The sequence below is a fragment of the Dama dama genome, chromosome 30, assembly GCF_033118175.1.
Source record: "Dama dama isolate Ldn47 chromosome 30, ASM3311817v1, whole genome shotgun sequence".
In the NCBI taxonomy this organism is placed as follows: Eukaryota; Metazoa; Chordata; class Mammalia; order Artiodactyla; family Cervidae; genus Dama; species Dama dama.
In genome coordinates, this window is record NC_083710.1 from 86,846,923 (window position 1) to 86,862,966 (window position 16,044).

The 16,044-nt window shown below is 41.6% G+C and overlaps 1 protein-coding gene across 2 annotated transcripts in view; it reads left to right on the plus strand.

The window, feature by feature from the left end:
• MYO16 (myosin XVI) overlaps positions 1 to 16,044 on the plus strand; it is a 505,809-nt gene that overhangs the window by 204,201 nt on the left and 285,564 nt on the right. For both annotated transcript variants that reach the window (XM_061133099.1, XM_061133100.1), the window contains one exon: positions 8,870 to 8,995. In XM_061133099.1, the coding sequence (XP_060989082.1) occupies positions 8,870 to 8,995 (126 nt within the window). The remainder of the gene's footprint in view (positions 1 to 8,869; positions 8,996 to 16,044) is intronic.

A 16,044-nucleotide genomic window follows, 5' to 3' on the forward strand; every position in this document is an offset into this window, starting at 1 on the left:
GACATATATTAAGTTAACCTTAAAAATGCATTCCAGTATACAGTAGGTGCAGACAGATACTTACACAGAATGCCTACCGTAGTCCAACTCATTTTGTCAGAAAGTGCCCTGGTGGATGCCAGCGCCCGAGGTGGGGGTGGGGAGGGGGGAATGGGGAGTTAGTGATTAATGGGGGCGGAGTTTCAATTTAGAAAACTGAAAAATTCAGGAGACGGATGATGGTGAGAGTTGCACAATGCAATGTACTCAGTGCCACTGAACTGTACAGTTAAATATGGTTAAAATAGTATGTTTTATGTTACTTTTACCACAATAGAAACATTAAAAATAAAGATAATTAATAGTTGATTTAACACTTGAGCTACATTAAGACATCCAATTCATAGTAAAAACCCAATGGACTCTCTGTTTCTTTGTTTGGCAGAAGATATTACAACTTCCATGTTTTTTTTTTGAAATCACAGCTAAATAAAAATAGCACACATGTTCAAATTCCTGCTAAATTAAAATGCTCACAAACTTCAGAAGATAAGCTATGGAGAGAATCAATACATGGCAGTAAATTGCTATCATTTCCAACCATCTTCAATTTTGACATTCCTTGTGACTTTTCTTTTTTATTGAACAGAGAACACAAACGTGGCATGTAATTATTCTGTAATAACTAAATCTAGTTTTACTATTGATGCTGTGATCATCTTTGAGCTTTGTACAGAGAAGGTAACAATGAGCAGGAGGCAGCCCTTCCCTGAGGATCACAGCGTTTAGCAAGCAGCAGCCTCTTTGATTCCTGTGTCTAAGTTGGTTGGTCAATTATGTTAATAGTTTGAGTTGTCTTTCTGTAAAGGGTATGTGTATAGTGTGTGCTTGCCTATTGTTGCTGATAATGATAAGAAGAAAGTCTTATCCACATATGGCTTCTGTATCCTGAGATGGAATTTCAGTTGTGATTCAAAATGAGGCATTATACCCCCTGCTATTACACTGCAAAACAGATGAAACTGTCAGCGAAAAACTCAGTGAAGATCTACTCCTAGTAAGATGGTTTTTATGCTGCTGCTTTTTCTTCCTTTTGGAATATGCAGTATAATAACCAAACGTAGGATAAATCTTTTTAGCATTTTTAATTTTATTTTTACTGGAATATAGTTGATTTACAAGGTTGTATTAGTTAAAGATGTAAAGCAAAGTGATTCAGTTGTAGATGTATACACACACACACACACACACACACACACAGAGGTGTATATATATATATTCTTTTCTGGATTTTTTTCAACTGTATGTTATTATAAGATACTGAGTATAGTTTTCCGTGCTATACGGTAGAACTTGTTGTTTATTTACCTTATATATGTGTGTGTGTGTGTATATATATAGTATATTTATATATTATATATAAATACATACATAAGTATTATATATACTTATTGTACATATAAATATAAATTATATACAATAAATATATATATATATGATAGTTTTATAATAATAGGCTTCCCAGGTGGCCCTAGTAGTAAAGAACCCACCAGGAGACCTAAGAGACGCGGGTTCAATCCCTGCGTGGGGAAGATCCCCTGGAGGAGGGCATGGCAACCCACTCCAGTATTCTTGCCTGGAGAATCCCATGGACAGAGGAGCCTGGGGGGCTACAGTCCATGGGGTCACACAGAGTTGGAAACAACTAATGGGGCTTAGCATGTTTGCATATAATAGTTTAATATATTTATAAATAATAGTTACATATATATAGTATATATTTTGTAACCTATAAGGGAAAAAGATCTAAAAATGAATATATATGCATATATCTATATATATAAATGACAGAATCACTTCACCGTACACCTGAAACTAACATGACATTGTAAATCAACCATATTTCAACTTTCAAAGAAAGTTACATGTTTGGCTTTTGTTTTGATGTTACCTAGGATTAGAGTTGCCCACTGTCCCAGTCGTCACTGGTAGGCCCTGCTCTGGGTAGCTTTGCTACTAAACGAACCAAAATCATTTCCTTTTAGTCTTTCCCTGGTGAGTAGCTCAGGAGATGACTGAGAGTTGACCTGTGTTCTAAATGGCAGAGCAGGACTTTTGCTGCGTGGAAAGCAAATCTCCTCATAAAGGGTTTGATCCTATGAACTTTGCATCATCAGTATCAGGCACTAACCGCTGAGTGAACCTATTATTCCCTGCAGGCTTATACTGCAAGGGAAAATCTGAAAGCCACTTGCTAGTGCTTAAGGCGCAACAGTCTGCCAATCACTGACTGATGATTCAGATAATGGGGAATAAATGTAGAAGCAGGTGAAAAACGAGTTCTTTAGGTGAATATGTATGTAAATTCATATTTCTCTAAAATATCTGTGGATGCATCGTATTTGGTAGAATGTTAATGAGATGAAGTTTGTATGTAACAAAGTGTGGCAAGATTAATGTGAAACTTAACTACTGAATGTTTATGCCTTAAGTTAAATTAAATATATTTGTTATTCTAATGTAGTTGAAAGTACATACAAAATATAAACATATAAATGTCACTGTAGATTGAAGAGCATAATTAAGGCCATAAAGCAAAATTTTTGCTGAATTTTATCAAGATTTATGTTTAATAAACTCTTTTGACTTTACCGTAATTTTGTCTTTGTAATAAAAATGGAAAGGAATTGTGCTACAAAATTCTATGCTTCAAAACCTAGAAGACCTTGTTCTTACTACTTTTGATTAGTTTTTATTTTTCCTTTCCTTATAGATCTTAACTATTATTAATTAATTATTATAATTAATTATTATGATCACAAAATCAATCATGTAGTTACTTAATAGCTTAGTTTAAGTTGAGTGTGATGATAAAGTTAAGTGACGTGTTAGTCACTCAGTCCTCTGGGACTCTTTGCGACCCCATGGGGTGCAGCCCGCCAGGCTGCTCTGTCTATGGGATTTTCCAGGCAAGGATACTGGAGTGGGTTGCTATTTCCTTCTCCAGGGGATCTTCCCGACCCAGGGATCGAACCCGGGTCTTCTGGACTGCAGGCAGATTCTTTACCGACTGAGCTATGAGGGATGCCTGAGTGTGATGACAACTTAACTCCGGTTGCCTTAGATGCAGAATTCCCCTTTAAGAAAACTTTGAACACTTCCTCCATACCCTGATCTCGTCGTGGTAATTCAGTTTGCAGTAAGAAACGAAACCAGGAAGACAGGATGGGGGCGGGGTGGGTGGACTAGAGCGCGGCTCCCCTCAGGGATGCGTCAGGAACACACCCTCGGATGCGGAGGACCTCCCAGGGCACCAGCTGAGAGCTGGCAGGCGTCCCCGGGCACCGGAGAGGAATGTACAGATCCTCGCAAAACCCGGAAGGGTGAAGGAGGAGACTGAACAGGACCAGACCTGCACCCGTGACAGCAGGTGGGGCTGGGGGGACCGAAGCAGGGGTCCGATCCCCCGTCGGGGCGACTGTTCGGGACACAGGGCAATCGGAGGCTCCTGGAGAGCGCAGCAGCTCATCGGCGACAGTCCTCAGACAGCCCTGCCCACAGCACTACATACCTGGACAGGGACCCGCGTCCTCTGGAATGGAGCTGGGGCTCGGGGGTTGGAGAGCGATCCCAGGGCAGGATCTGCTGTTGACTGCGGGGAGGTGGCCTGGGAAGACTTGGGGGAGGAGAGCGCGGCGCGGAGTGCCCCCGGAGGAAGGCCGGGCAGCCGTGGAGGCCAGGCGACGCTGCTGAGTCACGCCCGGGGCGGAACCATCACTGCAGTCTTTCTCTCCCCACGTGGCCGCTGCCGGCGGCCGGTCAACAGAGGACCACCGAGAGGGTGGCACTGTGTGCCTGATGTGCTGAGCGATGGAGAAGGGCCCGGGCCAGGGGTACCATCTGAGTGCCCGCTGTGCCGAGCGATAGAGAAGGACCGGCCCGGAGGCCAGGGCTGGTGAGAGGCCTGCTAGTGCCGCAGAGCCTGCGTCCGAGGCCCCTGGCGTCCCTGCACGCCTGGCGCTGCAGAGTCCCCACGATCTAAGCAGCTGAACCACCCACGCTCGCTTCTCGCTGGGGCAGAGCTGCCAGGGGTTAGCGAAAATCTCCGAGAGGGCCGATCTCCTGTGCCCCTCGGCTGCCGGCTCCCCTGTGTCCCTGGCGCTGCCAGCGCCCCCGCGATCCAGGCAGCTGCGCCGCCTCAGCGCTCAGCCCTCACCCGGGCAGACCCAGGTCCTCCCGGCAGTCTCAGGAGCAAACCCCTGTGCAGACACGCGGGCAGCGGTGGAGGTGAAAGCACAGCTGAACCCCAGGGGCAGTGTGGCTACGGAAGGGGACGGAAAGGCTTCCCACCAGCTGGCCAAGCTGCGGATTAAATCCACACCATCAACTCGGCAGACTCCGTGTCTGTGGAATATATAGAAAGACAGTGGGAGTTCCCGCAAGAGAAAACATCCTAGCTCTGGCAGCTGTAGACTTTGGAGGCAAGAACACGCAGGAATGGGGCCAGGTTAGAGTCTGGGCTGCCCCCACTGCGGGTCTAGAGACCAGTGCAGAGTTGGACAGCATCCTGGGGAGGTGCGGTGGGCTGTGATTCCCAGTGAGGGGAAGGATGCTCTGACAGCTGAGATCTAAGAAAAACACTTATTATTATTGTATTTTGAATCATTCTGTACTTGATTCTGGATTTTTTTTTTCTTTCTCTGTGGTTGTTTTATTTTTATTATTAATTCTATTTAAGCTTTTGAGAATTTTTTTAATCACACTTTTTATTTTCTTTATATACTTCATCTACTTTGGCTTTTTGTGGTTCTATGGGTTTTTTTTTCCTTTAATTTTTTTTTGTTGTTGCTTGTTTTTCTTACTGTTCTTTTGCTGTTGTAGTTGTTCTTTAATATATGAAGTATTTTTTATATACTTCTGTTTAACTTTGCTTTCCTTTTTTTTTTTTTTCTTCCTTTGCTTCATCATGTTTGTTAGTTTGTTTTGTTTGCTTTATTCACCAGTTGGCACTCTCATTTGGTCTTGTTTTCTGGTTTATGTTTTAGTTAGTTTTGTTTTTAATTGGCCGGCATTATTTTTAGTTTTCTTTGCTCACCAGGTCACTTTCTTGTGCTTTGTTTTCTTTGAACTATTTTGATTGTCTGTGTGTGTGTGTGTGTGTTCCTTTGTTTTTTTTTGTTTTTGGTCTGATTTTACATTTACCACTTGTCTGGGGTTCGTCTTTTGTCTCTTGCTTTATTTCTTGTTTTTGTGTGTTTCCTTTAATCCCTTTTAATGCCATAACAAACATCTTGTGGAATCTCAGTTCCCTGGCCAGAGATCGGACCTGAGCCTCTGGAGTGGGAGCAGTGAGTCCAGAACACTAGCCTGGACTGGTGAGCTCCTGACCCCAGGGAGTCCTAATTAGTGAGAACTCCCATGAAGGCCTCCTGCTGGATCCAAGACCCAGCATTACGCAACTGCTGGCAGCATCTGGACACCTCACCCCAGCACCACGTGAGACAAACACACAGACTCAGCAGACAGGCTTCCCGCAGGCACCCCACCACACAGCACCCCACAGCCCTGCCCATCAGAGGGCAAACTCGCCTCCTCCCACCAGAGTGCGGGCACAAGTCCCTCCCAACATGACGCCTACAGAGACGGCTGGGCCACCCTCACCCACCAAGGGCAGAGACCGAAAGGAAGAAGAAACACGGCTCTAAAACCTGGGAAGAGGAGACCTCAAACACAGGAAGTTAGAAAAAAGGTGAAGAGACAGAGACATATTGCTCAAATGAAGAAACAAGGTTAAAAATTCATAAGACCAAATAAATGCAAACTACCTGAAAAAGAATTCTGGATAATGGTAGTAAAGATGATACAAAATCTGAAAAATAGGTAGGAAAAAATGCAAGAATTATTTAACATATATAATGATGACCTAGGAGAAATACAGAATAAACAATGTCAAACAACACAATTACTGAAATTAAAGAAACTTCAGAAGAAGTCAATAGAGTAAATGAGGCGGAAAACAGATAAATGAGCTGGAAGATCGAATGGTGGAAATAACTGCTAACAAACAGAATAAAGAAAAAGAATGAAGATAATTTAGGATACTCTCAGAGACCTCTGGAACAGTATTAAACATACCAACATTCAAATTATAGGGGTCCCAGAAAAAGAAGAGAAAGAGAAAGCGTCTGAGGGATTTTTTGAAGGGATTATAGTTGAAAACTTCCCTAACATGGAAAAGGAAATAATAAAGTTCAAGAAGCGCAGAGAGTCCCATGCAGGATAAAGCAGCAGCATGTTGAGATACACACTAATCAAACTAACAAAGGTCAAACACAAAGGAAAAATGTTAAAAGCAGCAAGAGGAAAGCAGCAAGTAGCATACAAGGGACACCCCACGTGATTAACAGCTGATCTTCCAGCAGAGACTCTGTAGGGCAGAAGGGAATGGCAGGATATATTTAAAGTACTGAAAGGGAAAAACCTACAATCAAGGTTACTCTACTTGGCAAGGATCTCATTCAGAATTGATGGAGAAATAAAAGCTTTACAGACAAGCAAAAGCTAAGGGAATTTAGCACCTCCAAACCAGCTTTACAACAAGTGTTAAAGTGACTTCTGTAGACACAACAAAAAGAAAAGACCTACAAAAACAAACCCAAAGCAATTAAGGAAATCCAACAGGAACATAGATACTCATAATCACTTTAAATGTAAGTGGATTAAACACTCCAACCAAAAGACGCAGACTGGCTGAATGGATATAAAAACAAAGCTCATACATATGCTGTCTACAAGAGACCCACTTCAGACGTAGAGACATGTACAGGCTGAAAGTGAGAGGATGGAAAAAGATATTCCATGCAAATGGAAATCAAAGCTGGAGTAGCCATTCTCATATCAAGCAAAAATAGACATTAAAAAAATATGACAAGAGATAAGGAAGGACACTACATAATGAGCAAGGGATCAATCCAAGGGAAATGCATAACAATTTTAAATATTTATGCACCCAATGTAAGAGAACCTCAATACAGAAGGCAAATGCTAACAGACATAAAAGGGGGAAATTGTTAGTAATGCCGGAGAGGGTGGGAAGAAAGGGAATTCTCTTGCACTGTTGGTTGTAATGTAAACTAATACAGCCACTGTGGAGAACAGTATGGAGATATTTAAAAAAAAAAAACAACAACTAGGAATAAAGCTACCATATGACCCAACAATCCTACTACTGGGCATATTCTCTGAGAAAACCATAATTGAAAAAGACAACATGTATCCCAATGTTCATTGCAGCACTGTTTACAATAACTAGGATGTGGAAGCAACCTAGATGTCCATTGGTAAATGAATGGATAAAGAAGCTGTGGTACATATATATAATGGAATATTAATCAGCATTTTTAGGGACACACTTGAGTTGGTTCTAATGAGGTGGATGAACCTAGAGCCTATTATACACAGTCAAGTGAGTCAGAAAGAGAAAAATAACATGTTAATTATATATATATATATATATATATATATATGCATGTATGCATATATTGCATATATATATATATATATATATGTAATCTAGAAAGATGGTACCGATGAACCCATTTACAGGGCAGCAATGGAGATGCTTTATTCTTTTGGGCTCCAAAATCATTGCAGATGGTGACTGCAGCCGTGAAATTAAAAGACACTTGCTCCTTGGTAGAAAAGTTATGACCAACCTAGACAGCATATTAAAAAGCAGAGACATTACTTCGCCAACAAAGGTCCATGTAGTCAAAGTTATGGTTTTTCCAGTGGTCATGTATGGATGTGAGAGTTGGACGATAAAGAAAGCTGAGCGCAGAAGAATTGATGCTTTTGAACTGTGGTGTTGGAGAAGACTCTTGAGAGTCCCTTGGACTGCAAGGATATCCAGTCCAAGGGACTGGATGGATAACCAGTCCATCCTAAAGGAGATCAGTCCTGAATATTCATTGGAAGGACTGATGCTGAAGCTGAAGCTGAAGCTCCAATACTTTGGCCACCTGATGTGAAGAACAGACTCATTGGAAAAGACCCTGATGCTGGGAAGGTAGGAGGAGAAGGGGACTACAGAGGATGAGATGGTTGGATGGCATCACTGACTCAGTGGACATGAGTTTGAGCAGGCTTCAGGAGTTGGTGACAGACAAGGGAGCCTGGCGTGCTGCAGTCCATGGGGTCATAAAAAGCTGGACGCGACTGAGTGACTGAACTGAACTGAACTGAATGCAGATGCAGACATAGAGAACGGCTGTGGACACAGTGTGGGAAGGAGAGGGTGGAAGAAATGTGAGAGCAGCATGGAGTCACATGCATTACCACGTGTAAAACAGGTAGCCAGTGGGAGTTTGCTGTGTTTCTCAGGGAGTTCAAACCAGTGCTATGACACACTAGAGGGGTGATTTGGGGTGGGAAGTGGGAGGGAGGCTGAAGAAGGAGAGGACATGTATGTACCTATGGCTGATCCCTGCTGATGTATGGCAGAAACCATCACGACATTGTAAAGTAATTACCCTTCAATTAAAAGTAAATTAAAAAAAAAAGAAGGGATAATGTACCTAAATATTTTATTTTGTGTTTGAAAATATTCAGATCATAGTAGTAGAAAGGAGCACTGGAGAGGGAAACGATTACATGAAAAAATGCATGTTGTCAGAGTCAGGGAATAACATTTAACCCGTAAGCTTTGTTTTTCCAAAGAACAATGATGTCCACTTGTACAAATAAATGCAATTATATATAACTTCGTTTTTAAACGTCTTTGTGTTTTAGCTCCAATACTTCATTAAATGCATCTCTCTAAACCACCAAGTAAACTACATTGCTGTCACTGCTCTTTCACATTAAATGACAAAGTGTATTTCTGTCGCAGTTGCACATGGCGTGTGCCAGTGGCTACAAGGAAGTAGTGTCCCTTCTCCTGGAACATGGTGGGGACCTCAACGCTGCAGATGATGAGTGCTGGACCCCGCTTCACTTGGCAGCAAAGTATGGCCAGGTAACGTAATGAATGCCCTGAATTCATTTTTAAAAATTATCTTATGATCACTGCATCATTTCATATTTAACTTTTTTCAAAATGTGTGCTGGCATGATGTAACTTGACTTTTAATGGGATTGTTTTACTGAGGAGATATGTTTTTGGTTGAAAGAAAACATTTACTTTCCAAGGGAGCTTTCATAACCTTCATTCCTCAGCACTCTGCATAATGTACTCAGACTCATTGGAGAAATAGTCAAAACCAGAAACAGTCTTTATAGAATGGTCTTAATACTATTTTTTTAACACTATATAGTCCTTTTCAGTGTACAGGTTTCATGAGTCTATAATGATTGTGTTTGTTTTCTGCAGTTAGTAGATTTAAAGCAAAATTACATTTTATATTTAATTTTCCTTAGTAAATTATATTTCATTGTAACAAATGAAGGATGATAGCATAGTTCTTTCTCTGAATTGACTCTCAGTTGATTGATTCTCAATTGATTCTCTATAGCTAATATATCTTGAGTTACTATTGCACAAACTAACTTCTCACTAGGTTATGACATACTATGAAGAAGAAATACAATTTTAATTTATGTGAGTGAATGTGATTAAGGTATTCATAATAATTTATTAATGTTAAAGTTGATTTTTTTAAAAATATATATTATGTTGTGTTAGGGAAAGTCTTAGTATTAATAGTATAAAATATAACTTAGGTTACATACATATGAAGATTTGAGCTAAACTTGTTGATGTCCAAGCATTAGTTTGGTGTAAACTATGTCACTCACTGAATTTATAGTAAGTTAAATCCCTTAGATACTAGCCAATGTGTAGAATATGTATCATACAAGTTGAATCATCCAGTTGTTGAAAACACGGAAATCATTTGTATCTCAAGCATCTTAGGAAAAGTATATTACTTGGGGATATGCTTCTTCCAAAGTAGTAGGAACACAGTTTGCTTTGACAACATTTCCTGTAGAAAAAAATTCATTCATTCAACAAACACTTTTATCATGCTGTTTGTAACACAAGTCTGTGCTTCTCACAAGCTTGTGTGTGTACGTGAATGACTGTGTTGAGGAGCTGAGGCTAGAGGTAGCTAAAACCATTGGCCTCAGAGTTCTGGCTTTCCAGGTCTCTCAAGATCACAGGAGTCCTGGGGCATCAAAACAACACCATCAATATATCAGTAATCCACCCAAGCACAGCGGCATCCCAGGATACGCTAGGGGAGAAGTTCTGTGAAAATAGAGACGTGAACTTATAAGCTAGTACTGTTTCCTTGGACACAACTTAATGGCTTGTGCTGAAGAGGTGATGGTGAGTGAATTATCCAAATGTGCCCAAGGTAGTTGGAGATTGCTTCCAGAAGAAACTAAATTGAAAGTGGTGAAATGAAGCAGAGCACTGCGCAAACTTGAATGCATCGTTTGATCCAGTTTTTCACTTTGGCTGACAGGACTTTTAGATTTTGGGTCAGGCGGCATTTCACAGTAACTGATTGGTTCCCTTAACCACTTTCATAAGATTATCAACTCTGGAGGAACAGGCCTAGATTTAACAAAAAAAAAAAAATTAAAGTCATGTCATTATTGATAGGTCTGTTATTAGACATTTAAATGGTTTTATCAGAACTCACTGTGTTTTTGTGTTTTATTTGCCTTCAGGTAAAATGAAATATTTGGTATGAGTTGATATATTCTGTTTGCTATGATATTTTTCAGTTCTGCGATTTCTCTTTGGTTCTTTCTTATAACTTCTGTGTCTTTGAAGGGTTGTTCTGTTTTACAATTCAAGAGAATCTATAATTGCTTGTTGAAGCATTCTTACGATGGCTGCTTTAAAATCATCATCGAATAATTTCAGCCTGCTTCATCTTGATTTTGCTGTCAGCCGATTGTCTTTTGTCAATCAAGGTGTGCTCTTCTGATTTTTATTTGACTAGGATGAGTGGTTTTTAGTTGTTTCTTGGACATTTTGACTGTTTTGTTAGGAGAATCTTGGCCCTATGGAAATCTTCTGTCTTAGCAAACAGTAGCTCTGTTCACGGGGAAGATAATGGCACCCCACCCCAGTACTCTTGCCTGGAAAATCCCATGGACGGAGGAGCCTGGTAGGCTGCAGTCCATGGGATTGCACAGAGTCGGACACGACTGAGCGACTTCACTTTCACTTTTCACTTTCATGCATTGGAGAAGGAAATGGCAACCCCCTCCAGTGTTCTTGCCTGGAGAATCCCAGGGACGGGGAGCCTGGTAGGCTGCCATCTATGGGGCTGCACAGAGTCAGACACGACTGAGCAACTTCACTTTCACTTTTCACTTTCATGCATTGGAGAAGGAAATGGCAACCCACTCCAGTGTTCTTGCCTGGAGACTCCCAGGGACAGGGAACCTGGTGGGCTGCAGTCCATGGGGTCGCACAGAGTCGGACACGACTGCCTTAGTAGCAGCAGCAGCGCTCTCTTCGGCTTTAGCATCCGGGTTGTGGTCTACTTGAGTGGGAGGTGGGCCCAGTGATGGTTTAGTTTTCAGATCCTTCAAGGCATTATTTCAGTATGCTTGGTTTACCTGGGTCCCTGGGGTTCTTGCCGGTTTCTTTCCGGTGCCCCAGGAGGGATGGAAGGTGTTTCCTTGGGCCAAGCTGCCCAAGTCTCTGGGTAGGGTAGGAGAATCTCTATGGAGATAGCAGACTTCCAGGGCTGGGGGCTTTTGATTGTGAGCCCTCTGCTGGCAAGACCCCTCCCCCAGCCACCCTTGTCTCTCATGGAGGGGGGTGCAGCGTATCAGTCTCACTGGATAAGAGTGCCTCCCCTGGCACTTACTGTTCACAGGGTCGTGGTGCTGGCTCCACCTGACGTTGTCAGGGAGATACAGTTTGAAAGAGGTGGGAAGCATGTCCCTGCCCCCCAGCTCCATTACTGGGTTGGGCTGGCAGCAGCGGGCCCAGAGGTGTCCTCCTCGGCTGCGTGTGAGGACTCAGACCGCCCTGCCTCTCTGCGGTTCCCTGCTTCCACAGGCGCTAAGCCTTCCTTCTTCCACTTGTCAGAGTTCTTCTGGGGTTGCTTGCTTTTTCCCGGGTTTATTTCAGTTAGCAGGGAGGACCAGTAAGAAGTCAGTCTGAGCTGGTATGTTTTAAAACAACCACTTCTGTTTTTTAAAAAAAATGCTTATTTCTGGAAGACTTGTAGAGCTTGGTGTAAGACCTATAAGCCCAATATGAGTGCCGCTTCGTTCACAAAACTTCCTGTAATTGTTGTCACACAAAAGTCAACAGGTAGAAGAGTCATGGATGAATCAGGCACAGAACATTGGAGGACGTCAGAATTCCACCCCCTTGCCTGTCATATTCCACAAGCTTCCCGAACATTAGGTTTTCTAGATCTATGTTTTCAGCCTAGAGAAACATAGTCATGAACTTCTGTGGGAAATATGATTCAACATTTGCATGTAGTTTACAAAAGGAAGAGTAATTAAGATGAACGTTATTGTTACTGTATTTCCCTTGTGTGTGCTACATTTCTAACGCTCACCATTTATTCATGATTAATGGTAAAAGAATTAAGTTCTTGGCTCACGTACTGTTGAAGCCTGACTCGGAGAATTTTGAGCATCACTTTGCTAGCATGTAAAATGAGTGCAATTGTGCAATAATTTAAACATTCTTTGGTACTGCTTTTCTTTGGGATTGGAATGAAAACTGACCTTTCCCAGTCTTGTGGCCACTGCCGAGTTTTCCAAATTTGCTGGCATATTGAGTGCAGCACTTTAACAGCATCATCTTTTAGGATTAGAAATAGCTCAACTGGAATTCCATCACTTCTACTAACTTTGTTTGTAGTGATACTTCCTAAGGCCCACTTGACTTTGTACTCCAGGACGTCTGGCTCTAACTGAATGACGACAACGAGAACTTCCAGATGTTCAAGCTGGATTTAGAAAAGGCAGAGGAGCCACAGATCAAATTGCCAACATCTGTTGGATCATAGAAAGAGCAAGAGAATTTCAGAAAAACATCTACTTCTGCTTCATTGACTATGCTAAAGCCTTTGACTATGTGGATCACAACAAACTGTGGAAAATTCTTAAAGAGGTGGGAGTATAAGACCACCTTACTTACCTCCTGAGAAACCTGCATGTCAAAAAGCAACAGTTAGAACCAGACATGGAACAACGGACTGGTTCCAAATTGGGAAAGGAGTACCTCAAGGCGGTATATCGTTACCCTGCTTATTTAACTTTTATGCCGAGTACATCATGTGAAATGCTGGGCTGGATGAAGCACAAGCTAGAATCAAGCCTGCCGGGGGAAATAGCAATAACCAAAGATATGCAGGTGACACTGCCCTTACGGCAGAAACTGAAGCTGAGCTAAAGAGCCTCTTGAAGATGAAAGAGGAAAGTGAAAAGCTGGCTTAAAGTTCAACATTCAAAAACCTAAGATCATGGCATCCGGTCCCATCACCTTATGGCAAATAGATGGGGAAACAATGGAAAAAGTGACAAACTTTATTTTATTGAGCTCCAAAATCACTGCAGATGGTGATTGCAGCCATGAAATTAAAAGACACTTGCTCCTTGGAAGAAAAGCTCTGACAAACCTAGACAGCATATTATAAAACAGAGACATTACTTTGCCAACAAGGTCTATATAGTCAAAGTTGTGGTTTTTCCAGTACTCACATATGGATGTGAGAGTAGGACCATAAGGAAGGCTGAGCGCCAAAGAATTGGTGCTTTTGGACTGTGGTGTTGGAGAAGACTCTTGAGATCCCTTGGACTGCAAGGAGATCCAACCAGTTCATCCTAAAGGGAATCAGTCCTGGGTATTTATTGGAAGGACTGATGCTGGAGCTAAAGCTCCAATACTTTGGCAACCTGATGCAAAGAGCCAGCTCATTAGAAAAGACCCTGATGCTGGGGAAAATTGAAGGTGGGAGGAGAAGCGAATGACAGAGGATAGGTGGTTGGATGGCATCACCTACTGAGATGGTGAAAGACAGGGAAGCCTGGCGTCCTGCAGTCCATGGGGTTGCAGAGTCAGACATGACTGAGCAACTGAACAATGACAATAAATGAATTAAGAAATGCTTTACAATTGCTGCATTTTCCCCCCCAAACCAGCTGCACAATATCTGACCCCAACTTTTATAAAACATATTTCTCTCTTTGGGGATTCCTATTTTTCCTTCTATTTTTCAGACACTCCTCCGCATCCCAGCATACTTGCAGGTCATTCTGCACATCTCAGGGATTAAACCAGCTTCATTCTGAGGATTTCTGGGGCCTCTCACTGGCTCTGGGCACCTTCCACCACTCATTGGCCGTGTGAGCCTAACCAGACTCATTGATTCTCCCTGCCTAGAGCCTGGCCCCAGCCAGGGTCTTTGATCAATGAGAACCATCCACTTTTGGTTACCTAGCTCAGAAGATTGGGGAGGACTATGGAGGCAAATGTACCAGACAGTCAGGGAGCCAGTGTCCAAGTCAACTGATCCAGCTGCTAGCTTCACACAGATGTCCAGCCCAAAGTTCTCCAAAAGTAGCCATTCACGGTGTGCACATGAGGCAGATTTTAAACAAAGGCATCTCACCTTTATCTTCTGCATCTCTGGAAAATGACTTACCATTGATTCAGAATTTTCTAAATCCTTAAACATTTTGATACTAAGGATAGGGTCTGCCGATCATCTGTCTTTTCCATTTTATTCCATTAACTTACGCGAATGGAATCACCCCCAGAAGATAAGACCCAACACAGCAGAGTTTATCTGAGTTCCCCGTGTGCTTTCATGGTGTCCAGCAGAGTCACTGAAGCACTTGAATGGCTGGATCTATCAGCCCAGAACCAGAAGCTGAGCACTGGCCCTGAGTCGTAGAGCAGGGCTTTTCTATTAGAATAGAAAACTCCAAACGCAAAATACTCTTCCTTGATTTAGATCCAAGAAGTGACTGAGATTTATGTTAATAGAGGATTCTGAGCAGATTGCATCTTGATTATTTTGTCAAGAAAATAACCATATGATATTTTAAAAACTTGTTCACCCATAAAAATACCATTTAATATTCATTTTGGGAATGATACTTCAAAAGAGTTATTATCTGGATATCAGTTTATATACCTAGGAGATTTATAACTCTCTAAAGAAGTAAATAAATACATCTCAGTTGAGTGGAAAAATGTTTTAGAAAGCCTCATATTTTGGAGAGACTAATGACATTTTTACAGATGTTCATAGCAACTTCAGTTTCTTATAAAAGTCTTACAAATATAAATACCTTTATGGAGAAAGCAGTCCATAATTTATAAAAATATTTATAATTGACGTGTGTACTGGGATTTATAACTGACATGTATACGTATTTTAAAACTTGCGTTTATAAATATTTTAACTTTTCCAGTGAGAAAAATAATAGATGCCTATTCTTGTCTAAAACTAGGAACTGAATAAGTTATGCTAGCAATAAGTCCTTTGATTTTACAGTCTTTATGAGTTGTACATAAAATGGAATTTGCTTCTAGCTTTGTACATATTTTTAGTGTTTATAATAGGATTGGCAATCCTGAAAGAAAAGATAAAATAATCATACAAATGTTATATCCAAATCTCCTTCCCTTCAAAAAAGTATTTGTATCACACATCTGAGTATCTTGATTGTCAAAGGAGTTATTTATATTCTCAAATATGTTTTACCTAATTACGTAAGAATTGAGACACATTCAGAGTTTTTTTTTACTTTTGGTATTTCCTTTTCCATTGGAAAAATCTGAAAACGCTCTCTGGTTTTCATCCTACCACTCTGAGCATCAAATATAGATCAACTCAGTGGTGCATCCTAGGTTCCCTGTCTCTCAGCGTTTACATGTCTTCAGAGAATCTCACACTTGCAGCTTCAAATACTCTCCAAGATCACGGCCCCCAAAGCCCTCTCTTGAGTTTCGCGGCCCATGAGGACCGCTACCCAGTGGGTTGTCTCTGTCAGCCTGTCCTCAACCTCAGCTTTGGCACAAAGAGAATTTCCCTCTTCTTCTCCCATCCCCTGTCTGTCCCTCCC